The sequence below is a fragment of the Pelobates fuscus genome, chromosome 2, assembly GCF_036172605.1.
Source record: "Pelobates fuscus isolate aPelFus1 chromosome 2, aPelFus1.pri, whole genome shotgun sequence".
In the NCBI taxonomy this organism is placed as follows: Eukaryota; Metazoa; Chordata; class Amphibia; order Anura; family Pelobatidae; genus Pelobates; species Pelobates fuscus.
Window position 1 is genome coordinate 403,058,310 of NC_086318.1, and position 16,311 is coordinate 403,074,620.

Below are 16,311 nucleotides of genomic sequence, written 5' to 3' on the forward strand. Positions count from 1 at the left end.
ATTCAGACAAACAAACAAAAAAAAAACACACCAGAAGATCAGTTAATTATCAAAAACAGTTTTATCATGAGTCTTACCAAGAATAGGTCGCTGACCGATCAGGAGACAGGGTGCAGCGTTAATTAGGATTTCTGCAGCTGCCGTTTTCAGTTCAGTATGAAGCTCATCTTCACTACATTGAACTAGCAGTGTAATCCAGTCCTTTAACTCCAACTGTATAGCCTGTAGAAGCAAAGAGGGAAAACATGATGTAGATTTTACATGGTATAAGTAGTCAGCCTAGCTACGGTTACCTGTGACAGTTAGGAACCACATAACAAATATGAAAGACTCCTCAATGGAGTATACTTTTAATATAGCTGGATGAAGACATCTACATGCAAGATAAGCTGGCTCCCGTATGGAACATAAGATGGTTTCTTGGAGGAATGTATCTACGATGGGTTTATTGTTGCCTGTGTAACATTTCAAAATTGTACAAAGTGATTTAATGTTGGCCCATATGACTGCAACCTTTTTCCAGGTGGTTCATGTGACTAGAATTTGGTTTCTTGGTGGCCCATGTGAGTGGAAGCTAAGCAAAACCTAGTAGGCAATGTGGCAAGTTTATCTAGACTCTTTCCATAAGTTGTTTTCTTGGTGGTCTACATGACTAGAAACCCAGCACAAGCGGATATATTGATGGACGATGTGCACTGAAGCTATGCTCAAGTTCTTTTCTTGTTTACTATCTTTTTTGACCTTTGGATCGCTGCTTGACCCTACGCACCTAGATTTCTAACTCCGCACACACCACTTAGAAAAACAAATAAAAAATCCCAGTGCTTAACCTTGCTGCCACAGTCCTCACATCTAACTTAGAGACCTTTGGCATCTGTAAAAAAAGAACCAACCATGATTTTCTTTTATCTATTGAATCATGCTTATTTCTCTCTGGCACCTTGTCTTCCTTTATTGAACTGTCAGTGTATGTACCTCATGGATCAACCCTGGACACAATTTACTTTTCTCTTTACAGCCTTCACCTAGGTGAATTTAACGAATTCTGAGCTCATACTTGCAGTGTAAACCAAACAATTTCACCATAAATCTTAAGCTGAATCTCGGGACAATCCATCATCATGAATTTAATATGTTGAAGACCAAGTTACAAGAAGGCTCATCAATCAATCAACACCATTAACATTAACTCAAACCTCACTAAAAAAAACAAAACAAATGGCCTGGGTTTTAAATTTGACTGTCCTCTGACCATCTGTTTAGAAAAGTTTTAATGTCTACCTTAAAAACACTTCCTCTGTACATAAAACAAAAACAAACCAACAAAAAAAAATATGATAATACCCAACCTGCACTGGAAATAGTATCAGGAAAAATGGACTTGGATGCAGTCTTACCTCTCGGGACTTTGCTACAAGACAAACAACCAACTTGGAGGCCAGTTTTAGGGCAGAGCTCTGGATTTCTACACTAAAAGAAAAAGAGAAAGATTTTTTTTAAAGAAAACTAAATACAAAAGGACCAAAGTTTCAGACTGCATGTCTGAGAACATGTGTGAGCCATAGCTGGAAGTAAATATCAAAATACTTTCTCACTTGCTGAACACATTTGAACATTGTTAGCCGAAGCCAGCATGAAATCTAAACCAAATGTAATCCACGATGAATGTGCAGCACCTGAATACACATTCATACGAGACAAACAGTTGTTTTTCAGGGTATTCAGTCATTAGAAGCCTTTGGGATTTATGAATATAAAATTATTCACGTCGGACCTTGTCGGCACTTGCATGTTATCCGACGAGCGAACAGGTCTATTATGTAAATACAGCTTACAACAGGATACAGGAAAATCAGCTAAGGAAAATGAATGTATTTAACACAGACCACTACAAATTACAGCTTCATTCATATGCACTGGCCTCTGTAAATCAAATACACGTAAGAGATTACAGCAGTATAAACATAAATAAACCCAAAGGACATTCATCTAAAAGGTCTCTCACAGAGTTAGCCAGTCTGGGAGACTGGAATGTTCAGAAAACCTCAGTATCAACTAAAGTAGAGACAAACGACCTTTGGCACTATAGATGTTGTGGATTACATGTCCCAAGAGCATCATAAGAAATGAGGTCCAAAGGAAGTGCAAAAGATGAGCTGTTGTTTGAAGATAGAGCAGTCAATTAAATCTAATATTTCTTAAGTAAATTTATCATCGTTCTTTAAAAATGGACGAGACAAGCATTATGACATAATACGTCTATAGGACCTCTAACGTCACCCAGACAGCTTAATTTCAATGATGTGGTTTGGGTGCAGTGCCCCTGTGATTTTTAACCCTGGCATGTTAAACATTGCAGTTTTGTAGACACGGCAATGTTTACATTTTAGGATTAGACACACCTCTAATAGCGGTCTTCCACCTCCAGAACAGAGTAAAACTCTGAGTCCTAGAATCAAATGCTGCTAAGAGCGCAGCATTTTGAAGCGCATGTCTAGTTCCAATCCAATTCTTGTAGAGAAGCAATGGATTGGATTTGATGACATTGCGTGTGATGTCAGTTTGGATGCTAACATCACTGGAACTGGATTTGAAGGCTGAAGCTGAGGAGTTCGCAAATTGTTAACGCTAATATGGGGCAGACAGAAGGGAAACCTATATTCTCAAATTAACAATTGTTATTTTAAAGGACTATAGGTTCCCTTTAACAAACTGCTACAAATACGTCCACTATAAATGTTAAAGAAGAGCTTCAAAGGAAATGATCAGTTTATTTGATATTACATGTAAAGAACAATGCTATGTTTTTTTAAAAGTTGGGTAATCATTACACTGACTGTTGTCCTATGTGTAATTTACAAAAACTAGCAATTCAGAAAAGTCCTAACTTCTATTGGATTTTAATAATTTGTGAACACTCACATATTAGCTACAGATATGTGAATAGTGTTTTGATATTAGTGCTTAAAATTGGTTTTAAAGGACACTATAGACACCCACACCACTTTTTCGCAATCAAGTGGTGAATGACGTGCACGCATTAGAGCTGTTTTGGCAGCACGAGGGGACCTACACAATATTAGGAAGCTGGTTTTAATGTTGTGGCTGATCAGTGTATGTTGAAATTTAGTTTATTATAAAGAAACAATAACAAAAATAAAAGGTTACTCCTGAGGTCTTCGTTAAAGCACATTGCTTCAAGATGTGCATAGAATGCTGGTGACAGTTGACCAAGGGTGGCACTCCATGACTCCCCTCCATGTCACCCCACTCCTCTTCTCAGGAATCTTAGAGACATTATATTAGAGGTGATTGGGCTACTGGAAGAATTAGGACTTGTAGCAAGATCAAGACATGAGGTTTAGGTTCATTCCTTTTTCGTTTGGGAGGGGGGGATGCCAGGAAGGGTTATTCTAACAAAAAAAGTGTTTTACTAAAAGTCACATTGTAATAAACAAAAACACTGAATATTGTAAGTCAAACACCATAGTAATACATATGTTTACTCAAGTGCTACTATTCAAACCTTTGTTTGGCGGGGCAGTGTAACGCTCAGCCATAACGCTCACAACTGGGAAGATCTTGGCAAAAAAGAGCATCAGTATAGGTTGTTGGTATGATTCTAAATATGATTTGTATCCCTCAGCGATTCACTAGCATCATACCATGTTTTCAGCTCCTTTCCCCACCTTTTTATATAGTACAGTTTAGGAAACTTTAGGAAAAGCTAATGTAATTATAATGATCCTTTACCCAGTGAACATCATTGGCATCTTTTTTTTCAGCAGGAGGATTAAAGGCTGATGCACGTTTTCCTCTAGACTGAAAGCAAGCCCATATTTGAAGACACTGATGAAAGTTTTTATCGGAAGTGGATATTTTCTTTCTATACGACGTAAAGTATGAAGACCTTTCAAAAATATTAGGATATTAGCATAACTAATAGAATTTTGGAAACAATGCATAACTGCTTACTTGGACACCAGGTAAAAATCCTACGTTGCATCAGGCAAGCCTTTAATCTCTTAAAAGCTGGATTATTTGGGGTGCATGCTGAATGCATGCATTGTCCATTCTTACGTAGGGTTAACACACATTGTATACTTTTGGTTTCAGTCTAAAACGTTCTTCCTGGTTCAGGGACCACAAACACACAAACAAAAACCAGCAGAGTCTATTTTCTTTATTATCAAAGGCAATTAGGCCTTTTAATCACAGTGACAGCCATGCTGAAATGCACTAAATGTCTGCCAGGAGAATATTTACAGCCAGCATCTCTGTCTGGATTCTCTCTCAATCCACCAGAGTTGTCTAATAAATTGAATTGTGAGGAGATAAGAGAAGGGTTTTGTTTATTTAGCATCTGTGCCTGGCACTCCGAATAAAAACATGGAAACTTCTATTTATTATGGGTCCCTTTCCTGGTGGTGCGAGTGAGTTCCCAGATCCCTTTGCCCACCCTGACAGAGTGAACCAGCATTAGGAACATAGATAAAGGAAGCAAGGGAGCTGAATATTCACCTGGATAATTTTATTTTGGGGTATTAAAAGAAAAAGGATCAGTCATCATTATTATTACTGTTTAATTTATTGTTTATGTAATATGAAAAAAAAAAAACATCATCTCTTAAAGGATTCGGTTATCTTTTAAAACATTTTTTACAACAACTATCTTTCCGCAAAGGGATGAAAAAAAAAAAAAAATTTAAGTGTATAGCTTTATTTTAGACTGTTGGTGATGCAATTCCTTTAAGAGAAAGAAATCCCATATTTGTATTTGTTCAAAGGTAACGCCAGGTTTCGTAAATAGATTAAATGAGAAATCTATAGTCCATTCTTCTTTGGCATAAAATAAAAAGGCTAAAAAAAAAATAAATAAAATAAAATAAAAAAAATATCACTGTGCTACATGGTTACTGCACCTTCATACAGTGATTAATTTTTTTTTTCTGCTTTTTCGGAAATGTGCCACAATAATCTGTCTGATACTATACACTTATTTTAGGTATTTTGCTCCTTTCTATTCCTGGTGATTTTGCCATTGATTACATTCACAAAATAAATAAAGTTTATTTACTTACTAATTTATTTACACTAAATTAAAGACATGTTATCATGAGAGTCAGAATTAGGCACTCAATATGAATTTAGATGGTTGGCTTAGTTTTCCCCTAAATGTAAATAACACAATGCACAAACCATTTTGAAAACCATTTTAAACTCATATATAGATGGTATTTTGTTGCAGGGCCGCCATCAGCGGGTGACAACCATGACGGTTGGCATGGGCCCGGCGGCCCGGCCACCCAGGCCCCACTTGGAGCGGCAAAACTGCAGCAGGTGCATCTGCACCAGGGCCCATCAGGTGGCCCAAGCATTTAGGGCCACCCGATGAGCCCTATATCTTTAGGGGCCCGGTCAGCGCTGCGGCCGTGTAATAGCGCGACCGGGCCCCTTAAAAAAAAATTGTGGCTGCAAGTGCTGCTGGGAGGAAGTGACGGCCGGTCACTTCCTCCCAGCTTACTCCGCGCGGGGGGAGAGAGACAGCCGAGGAGAGGAGAGGCATCTGCTCCCATCATCCCCAGCCACCCTCCTGCAACAAAAAGGTGAGGAAGAGGAGGGTGGCTGATAAATGAGGTGTGTGTATATATATGTGTCTGCATGTATGTCTGTGTGTGTGTGTCAGTCTGTATGTATGTATATATCTATCAGTATGTATGTGTGTGTGTGTATGTCAGTATGTATATATGTCAGTATGTATGTGTGTATGTATGTATATCAGTATGTATGTATGTCTGTGTGTGTATGTCAGTATGTATGTATGTATATATCTATAAGTATGTATGTATGTCAGTATGTCTGTGTGTGTCTATCTATATGTATGTCTGTGTGTGTCAGTATGTATGTATGTCTGTGTGTGTCAGTATGTATGTATGTCTGTGTGTGTCAGTATGTATGTATGTCTGTGTGTGTCAGTATGTATGTATGTCTGTGTGTGTCAGTATGTATGTATGTCTGTGTGTGTCAGTATGTATGTATGTCTGTGTGTGTGTCTCCAACCCATCTGCAGCTGAGCAGTGGGTTGGAGACAGTCCAAAAAACCCTGGCCTGGATCTATGTCTCCCAAAAAAACCCACTAAACTGTGGAGTGGAGCACTGGCCCACCCTGCTCTCCAAATGCTCCACCCCAGGGGCCCACAACTAAACTTAGCTTTGTGTTGCCTACAACAAAAACTACGCATACTCCCCCTGGGGTTAAATGGCCTCTCTGCCTTTGCTTTATCACAGTATATTATAGCATCTAAACATAGCACAAAGCCCTGTTTTGTTTTTTTTAGCAAATGTTGGCATCAACGCAAATAATGTACAATGGCATAAGGTTGTCAAACCATTTTTCAACTGGAAATATAGCTAAGTAACCCACTGATTGTAATCTAATTTGTAGAACATTTAATTCTGCAAAGCACCTGTATTACACTCCTCCCCATGTCAAAGGTGTTTACAATGTACTGAAGAAAGCAGGACTGCTATACACAAGCAAGGGTATAATAATGCAGGTTTTATAGAGAGACACATTCCACATGTCCTGCTAATTCCATTTCTGGCTCAGTTATCTCTGTGTACTGTACTTGTACCTAATAAAACACACTAAGCATCTAAAGATTTAACGGGGTGTCATATGATTACTAAACTCTTCACAGGATTTTGCAACATAATCACCAAAGAAGAGCTATAGTGAGTGTGATGCTTAGAGTGTCCCTTCAAACAAAGTGGACTTTTCTCTTGATATATGTCCTGTACCAGTCAGGGCCGCCATCACGGGGTGACAACCATGACGGTTGTCACATGCCCGGCGGTTCTGGGAGCAGATGTACCCCAATGTACATATAGAGAGAGAGAAAGTACCGCTATATATATATATGCCCTTGTGGGCCATGCTGGCTTCAAAGAGGGGTCCAGGACACACTTAGCTCCCCCTCCTGCACTCTCTCGAGCCACGGCTGTAAATCGCTGCCGCCGGTTGCCATGGCAAAGCTCTGTTGCACGCAATGCATGCACAGCTCGCATCAGAAGTAGAGGACTGACTGCCGGAAGGGGAAGATGGAGACTGCTGGGCCCCTCTTTGCTCTGCAACTAGCTGAGCCACCGAAATACCAGGGAATCCAGAGTCTCCCTTCCCTGGCTTTTCAAATAATAACATGTGCATTAGAATAAGTAGAAGACTTTTGTTTTTAATTATGTCTTTAGAGACGGTTCTTTGCCATACCATGCACAGCACCCAGAGAACACTCCTGTGCCACATTAATAATAATATGGAATTTAAACTTGTGCATTTCAAATATGCAAAAAGTTATTGAAGGACAAATATAATCTAGACAGACACAAAAACAGGAGAACCTGCTCAAGCGAGCTCAGATCTCATAGCATATCAGAATTTCATGACATTCCAAAATATTGAAAATCTATGCAACTCACATTGTTAAATTAGTGTAACAGAATTAAAACTAACCTGTGGCTGCTTGTAGAAGCAAGTTGCAGAATCCATCTTAATAAATCCTTAGGCTCCATTTGCAAGTGTTTTTTGGCGAACCAAAGCACCTTTTCGACATCCAATTCATAATGGATCTTCAGAACCTGCAAAATATTTACCTTTTAGGTGAGTTAACCATACCAATGTGGCAAACAATTAGTTTTTTTTCCTTTTATATGCAAAAAAAAAACAACAACAAAAAAAATTTTAACACACACTTTTGAGCAGTAAACTTTATTTCCTAAATCTTTTGTTAAACCAGTTGTTAAACAAACAAATGTAGTCATGCAGAATAAATAACAAAGCCCAAACGTTTGTCCTTAAATAATAGTATTATCAGTTAAAGGAAATGTATTGTGAAATGAGGTAACAGAGTCTCAGTATAGTTAACAGCCTTGTGTTTTAAATAAATTATCATTTTAGCTGTGACTAGGACTGCTATGTGCTTTTAAGGGCAGAGTGCTTATTTTACTTGATGAGCTTGCTTTCCTTATTGACTATGTGTGTTGGTGACCAGTGATTCTCTAACTTTTGGGATCTAGCTCCAGGAGGCCCACTGCCAAGCCTGCAACTCCCCAAGGAGGTGACCCAAAGCTGCCTAAAGCCAGCACATCCCCCTAATGGTGGATGCCACATGCCCTCTACTTCCCTGCTGGAACCCAGGAGACCTGCTACGCAAGCTTGATCAAATCTTTGATAATTTCTGGAGAAGGATTCACCTGCATTTACATATCCGAGAGGATAGGAATGTATCACCCCAAAGCTAACCACATGACAAGCCAGTGGCTCCAATCCACACACAGGCCTGAAAATGACGGCTGAAGCTAGCGCAGTCCTCCACTGTGCCGATAATCATGCTTTGTTTGGATGGGCACTGCAGGTCAGAATGAGGAGCGGTTTCCTGTCTGAGGTTGTGGGCTGATCGGACTTGCTCATTTTTTGTCTCCTGCAAATGAGGAATGTCCTTTCATCTTTTTTTATTAATCCTGTCTATTTCTGTTCTCCCACATTACTTATTTTATTTTGCGTATATCAAACCTGGTTATACATTGGTTTGACACTAGCTATATGCAGGTGGACGTCCTGGATGGTCACTCTCACACTAACTCTTGACCTATGTTAAAGGGACACTCCAGGCACCCAGACCACTTCTGCTCATTGGAGTGGTCTGGGTGCCAACTCCCACTACCCTTAACCCTGCAAGTGTAATTATTGCAGTTTTTTATAAACTGCAATAATTACCTTGCAGGGTTAAGTCCTCCCCTAGTGGCTGTCTCCTAGACAGCCACTAGAGGTCACTTCCTGCATCATAGCACAGATTATCTGTGCTAGAGCGTTGCTGGACATCCTCACGCTGTTTGAGGACCTCCAGCGTCGCTCTATTCCCCATAGGGAAGCATTGAAATTCATTTTCAATGCTTTCCTATGGGGTGCACCACTGCGCATGCGTGGCATTGCCGCGCATGCGCATTGGGACTCCTCGGCCGGTGGGCGGGATCAGTCTCGCCCACCGGCCGACGGAGGAAGAAGGTGGAGCGGCTGGGGAGGAGCACGCAGCGACGTGGGACATGTCGCTGCCTGAGGTAAGTGACTGAAGGGGGCATAATTGTTACTCTGCACTGCGAAATAAAGAAGTAATACACTTCCTTTGCCTGAGTGTTCCTTTAAAGTGCATGCAGAGAAGACCTTTCGATAAATTCAGTGAAGGATGTACAAAGACAATGCTTGTAAAACAAGAACAAACTAAATTTGACTTATTTGGAATACAATTTTTTTGGGGGGGAATAAAATTTTACTTACCTGAAATCCCGGTTGCAAATGCATCCATTGGATCCCACGCACTCTAGGGGCTGATCCTCCCTGCGTGTTATATTAATGAGTGGTGCTCTAACCACTCTTATCTTGTGAGTTGGATACCTGCAGATTACTATATTATTTTATTTACACATTTGTAACTTTATTGCACTAGGAGTTCTTTCAGTTTTTTTGTCTACTTCCCAGATACCCGATTTGTGGTTTTACACGTTTGCAAGTATATTTACATGTCACACTGTTGGTTGTGTGGATCACGACACCACTAATTGTTGGTTTTCACACACCTAGACTGCACCTAGGTTTGTGATACGCTTGCTAGTCGTCATTTATGAAAATCACCTTATAAGGTTTTTTACCAATTTTTATACAGGATACTATATGCCCATAGTGGGTGGTTTTTAATACTGCGAATCATCACTTTTGTGTGTTAAATATGGACAAAAGTAGTAAAAGACAAGTTTAAAAACAATTGTTTAGAGTTTTAAGGAAAAATTGTTTGGCAACTGGTTGGCAACACTATGAAGGCAAAAGAGTAATTTCAAATTACAGATTATACAAATAAAAGAAATCTGGCACATTTATAATTTCCACTGACTTTTTATCAAAAGAAAGCCCTATTTGCAAAGCACAGCTCAAGCTATTAGAAATAAATGTTTTAATCTATTTTATGACAATACATCTTAGGCGTTGTTGTATAAACAGGCCGATAGTTAAAATTCCCTGGCCGGTGTTTATACATTACAAGCAATATAATCACAGACGTGAAGAAATTATTTGTTTTACTTTATAGGCAACGGTGCTTGCCTACCGCACATTAGGTTTCCACAATAGAGAGGCTCACTGCACCATTATTTAGTATGTACCAACATTTTACATTTGTATATATTCCAACAAGAAAAATGACAAGACACGTTTTATTTTTTTTAGTTTACTTAATTTAGATTATATAAGGTGACTGAAAAATCAGGAAGCAGTATTTGTACATAATTTGGGCCCTATAGTGTGTGTGTGTGATTGAGATCATGTGGCCTGCGCAACTTTAACAGTACTTACAATTAAAATATAGAGCTGAATACCTCAATAACCATTCCACAAAAAATAAATACCAAATGTTAGATTAAACCACAGCGAAGAACATAATGGAACAGTCACACACATGACACCATATCATACGGGGAAGCAAAACCTTCTAAGCACGCAGTTTACCTGGCAAAGGCACTCCAAATTGGTTTCCTTTGTTACCATCTCAAAGAGAGTTTTCTGAACTTCAGTTGATAAGTAAGATTCTCTAGCTTCTGATAACTGATATTTTGACCATTTTAGCACAGAGGAAAGAGCGAGGAGGCGAACTTCGTAGAATTCCGATTCCAAAATACTTTGCACAAGAGATTGGATGCGGACACATGTTGCCTCACTGGGTCCACTAATTGTCATTCTGCCATTCGGCACATTCAGCTCCAGAACAGATAATATTAATTGAGATACACTCTGTAGGTACAAAACAAGCCCAGGGACTGCAGTAGTGTGGCATGCATCTTGGCCCAAACCACAATCCTCAATAACAGCAGCAATATCATGGATGAAACCGGATATATCTAGAAAAAAAAGAAAAAAGTTAGAATAGATTTAACTTTCACCGTATATGGGTTTAGAATTATATTTGTAAACTGGAGCAGTTTCTCAACATAGTATTGAAAGAGACAAAGAGTTACATAATTCCCACAGTTTTACATCGATACACATACTAAAGTGATTGTTAATAAGGAAGAAGTTGAAACAATGTAATAATGTCAGACTAATAGACAATGCGAGAATATATTACGATACAGAAAGACTAGAATCCAGTTCCAATGGAATAGTGACGTAATTCAAGTACAAATACACATCTTTAGAATGTGTCTGAAATGCTATAATGGTAGTGGAGATGGACCTAAATCTTTGCTGAAATAATCTGTTTCAAATATCTATTAAGCTCAACTTATTCCAGAGAGTGGACAAGATATACAGATAATTACACACAAGTTTAATTGATAAGATCCAGAGGTGGTGAGGACCATGCTAAAATCAACTTACTATATTACCTCAAAACAGAATGCACCTGTCATGGTTGATTATATATTTCTTACCTTTTCTATGTAAAATTTTGTATTTATTGTGTATTACTATTGTTTTTGTATTTTATTGTACCATAATGTATCAATGCAATGTTTTGTGGACCCAGGACATACTCGAAAATGAGAGAAATCTCAATGTGTCTTTGCTGGTAAAATATTTTATAAATAAATAACATAACATATCAAGTACGGGTCATTTTTGAGAAGAAAAAATTTACAGCAATTTAAAATTTCCAGAGACAAATCAGGTGTACCAAATCGTGAGCATTTTGATGAAATGTAATATTTCAGTCAGTGCTCCTAATTAATATGGTTATTATTTTCTACTACTGTACAGTAAAAAATAGGGGGGTGGGGGGGGTCACACCTCCCTGCATGTGACTTGCACAGCCTTCCATAAACATTTCCTGTAAAGAGAGCCCTATTTAGGCTTTCTTTATTGCAAGTTCTGTTTAATTAAGATTTTCTTTTCCCCTGCTATGTTAATAGCTTGCTAGACCCTGCAAGAGCCTCCTGTATGTGATTAAAGTTCAATTTAGAGATTGAGATACAATTATTTAAGGTAAATTACATCTGTTTGAAAGTGAAACCATTTTTTTTCATGCAGGCTCTGTCAATCATAGCCAGGGGAGGTGTGGCTAGGGCTGCATAAACAGAAACAAAGTGATTTAACTCCTAAATGACAGTGAATTGAGCAGTGAAATTGCAGGGGAATGATCTATACACTAAAACTGCTTTATTTAGCAAAAGTAATTTAGGTGACTATAGTGTTCCTTTAACCCCTTAAGGACCAAACTTCTGGAATAAAAGGGAATCATGACATGTCACACATGTCATGTGTCCTTAAGGGGTTAATGAAGTGGTCTGGGTGCCAGGCCGAGCTAGGAGAAACTGCTATGTTTATAATAGGGTTAATCCAGCCTCTAGTGGCTGTCTCATTGACAGCCGCTAGAGGCGCTTCCGCGCTTCTCACTGTGATTTTCACAGTGAGAAGACGCCAGCGTCCATAGGAAAGCATTGAGAATGCTTTCCTATGGACTGGCTAAATGGACTGGCTTGTTGTCTCATCTTCTCCTCAAAAAAAAAAAAACCTCAGCATCTTACTACTCCAGAAGGCTGCACTCTTTCCAGTTAAACTGGCTGCCCCATGCATGCATGTGCTCTCCTCTCCCATCTGGATGTCCCTATTGAGTGCTCCCCATTTTCTGTTTCAGCTTCTCTAAAGTACCTGGCGTATGCTTATATCAGCAGTATCTACAATAGGTTATTGGATGGTGACATGGCTCATTAAGTGGACAGTGACTCCGATAACCAGAGTGAAAGTAACAGCATTTATGCTATACGTTCAGTGCGCTGATTCTTTTTGGGGGGGGGGGTCCGTACTAAAGTTTGGGGATTATAAAACTACAGCAGGAAGAAGCACCTTTAATATATCCATTCACAAACTGGACTTTACATAGGACACGAGGTCATGCGTTTAGACTGGAAGAAAGAAGATTTCGTCTAAGGCAAAGAAAAGGTTTTTTTACTGTAAGAACAATCAGGATGTGGAATTCTCTGCCTGAAGAAGTGGTTTTATCAGAGCCCATACAGATGTTCAAACAGCTACTAGATGCATACTTGCAAAACCAGAATATTCAAGGATATAATCTTTCAATGTAGGGTAATAACTGCTTGATCCAAGGATAAATCTGACTGCCATTCTGGGGTCAAGAAGGATTTTTTTTCCTAGCTTGTTGGAAGTGCTTCAAACTGTATTGTTTGCCTTCTTTTGAATCAACAGCAAAAAACAAATGTGAGGAAGGCTGAACTTGATGGACGCAAGTCTCTTTTCAGCTATGCAACTATGTAACTATGTAATATGACATGTGCATCTGATCTCCTAAAAAATACGGTTTCAATAAAGAGTAACAATCAAATTTCCACTGTGGAAAGTTCTAGGGGGGGGAAAAGTGAATCACACAATAGTAAATGCTCCATAGCAGTATATATGATATATTTAAAAAATATATTTTTAAAAATCACTCCGATAGAATTTGGAGGAAAGCACTCGTAACTCAATTATACCATGTCCACATTTTAAAAAAAAACTAAAAAAAAAAAAAAACAATCCTTACCACAACTGAATTATAGGCAGTTATTTCCATTCTGTTTATTTATGTAGAATTTGGATTTGATGCTCAACTGAAATAAATTGCAATTAGAGTCAATCTAATCGTTTCTAGTTTACTGTGGTTTCCATTAAAAACCCTCAATACAGAGGGGGGCGGAGCTAAGCGGCCATGCCGAGCGGTCGCACTGAACATGGGCTCCGTGCGAAATCGCTCTTAAATCGCTCTTAAACCGACAAAATCAGCGCAAAACCGGATCAAAACGACGGTTGGGCGACCCGGAGAAGGGAGACCTAGCCCTATAGAGTCAAGAGCCAAGCATCCAGACCGTAAGCGGAGGCTCCTACCCGGGGATAGACCTGAGGCCTATCAGAGGCCTACCCAGATAAAGCAAGGGACTGCAGCCTCTCACCTGGAAGTCCCCCCGGAGTACATCTCTCCCCCCCCCCCCGCCGGAGAGGGATATCCCGGCACCTAAAGCGACGACTAAAGCACAGAGGTAACTGTCCTCCTGAGCCAGCACGGCACCAGCAATAGCCAGGTCTCTGAGAAGCAGCTAAGATGGCTGCCCAGCAAAGCACACAAGCCCAATCAACCCTAAACCCTCTCGGGGACTTTGACCGTCTTTGTGCGACCTTCTGGTCACTGCTGAGAGATCGCGGAATGGCTTTCAATCTGGCAGTGAAATTAGTGTCCAAATGGATCCGTCCAACGACCAGGCGGCGCCATTACAGGCATCTTCTCCAAGCACCCAGACAGGCAACCAGACCCAGCAAACGCTGTCAAGCCCAAGGGCGGGAAGCAACGCCATACCGCATGGGCACATACAAGGGCCCCCACACTCGAGAGAACACGACGGCTCAAAGCGCGACTTCACCACTTGCACGCAAGACTGGCGTTGTGGTCGGAGGAAAGAGGTGCCCTGGTCCGGGCAGAACGATATACCCCACGCTGACTGCAAACACACGTAGCCCGCCCAGGCTGAGGGCCGCACGGAGAGAGCCTCCGAAGCATCAGCCACCCTGCGGGAAGACTGCCCACCGATGGCGGCGACGGAACACCGGCAGCGACCGCTACACCCACAAAGGGACTGCCTCGAACTCACCGAGCTCTCGAGCCAGTGGCAGGAAGATGCCACCCTCAACACAGGCCTGGGGCTGGAGGGGACCCTCACACCAAGACTGCAGTTCCGACATCTCGATCCCCCACGCGTCTCCTACATCATTTCCCCTGCTGGGAATTGGATAAAGAAGGACTCACATCGCAAGAACGCACAGGGGACACGGTTTGGTACCTCTGCCGCAATAAACCCTTGCTGGTCCGTTCTGTAACTCTTTAAACCGTGCTCTACTTCTTGGTACTGCTCAAACGCTTATGATCACTGCATACATCATTGATAACTGCATGTTAATATTAATGCCCTATGAGTTTTTCGTTAGCCTACTACTGGCCAACATTGTGCCAAATAGCCTATATGTCTGAGAGCTTACAGGTTGCCATGACCCCAGAGTTCAACCAAGTTGTATCAGCAAGTTCTTATTTGTTTGTTTTTCTTGTATTTTTGTTTAGTTTAATCGTAGGTAGCCATGCATACCCTATTAACGCTCCACGCTCACTTATACTGTAACTACAACACACAGGACAGGCATGGAAAGCACGGAAATCAGCAACTTATGCACATGCGGAGTCACAAATCTGTTATCACACAGGCCTCACCTAAACTCACACAACATCTATTTTAGCTAAGCCTAGGCGTTCTCATCCCACAAAAATGACAGTTTGTGACTCCATATTAGTGCCTCATATGCTATAAAGTTTACCTGGCACATAAGATTAACTCTAAATAAAATTTAACATGTTCATAGATTCACTATAACTCACCTATGTAATTCTTCTTAGATAAGATGTTGATACTGGTGAAACTATTGTTACTCTTAATAATGTTACCCAAGCATAATCAACATAATCTAACTGACGTTGCTCATTTATCAGTAACTTTATCACATGCATGTTTAGCGTAGAATATGTAAAACGACTACTAATGTTACAAAGCTTGTAAGCGTACAGTTAATCGATAAGCTTGTTTTAAACCTTAACGAACTCTCGACATGTACTAGCCTAAAACCTAAACGTTGTTCATTTGTTGTGCTTTTCAAACTCTCCAAGCAAAGTTCATCATTACGGTTTATCTCCTTACTTTTAAAAAAAATTGTGTGCAAGATCTCATGTCTACCCCTATGTTCGAATTGTACCTAACGAGCTAGAGGATTGCCTTTGGGGTACCTCATAAGCAATTGTTATCACTGTGCGCACTTCAAAAATAAAGAATTAAAAAAAAAAAAAAAACCCTCAATACAAGAAACGAAAGATATATGTTTCACATTAAAAGGCAGACAGCGCTTGCATGTTATGCCAAAAAAACTCTTGTCACAAACAAGAATTATGCGAGTAGAAAGGCTTAACACTGGATTCCTACCAAAATTAATTTGGGGAGAATACAATCAAGATCATCATCGATAAAATGAACAGGACTCCTGAATCCCCCAAAAAAATTAACACGACAATATAGATGGGTACAAAAAAATACAGATTGATATGCAGTAGGTTTAGTAATCCATGATTTACATGATATACAATATTACAATATTGATATAAAGTGGGTGTCTGGCATGACATACATTAATCATGACTGGCAGGAGAGCAAGTTTTACTGTAGATAATATTACAGATTGTATGAGAT

At 39.9% G+C, this 16,311-nt stretch overlaps 1 protein-coding gene across 1 annotated transcript in view; it reads right to left on the bottom strand.

Annotated features, from left to right (window-relative positions):
* THADA (THADA armadillo repeat containing) overlaps positions 1 to 16,311 on the bottom strand; it is a 519,919-nt gene that overhangs the window by 104,745 nt on the left and 398,863 nt on the right. Inside the window, exons 32-35 of the mRNA XM_063443899.1 lie at positions 10,553 to 10,941; positions 7,511 to 7,635; positions 1,398 to 1,470; positions 78 to 222 (exon numbers count right to left, since the gene is read on the bottom strand). Of these exons, the coding sequence (XP_063299969.1) occupies positions 78 to 222; positions 1,398 to 1,470; positions 7,511 to 7,635; positions 10,553 to 10,941 (732 nt within the window). The remainder of the gene's footprint in view (positions 1 to 77; positions 223 to 1,397; positions 1,471 to 7,510; positions 7,636 to 10,552; positions 10,942 to 16,311) is intronic.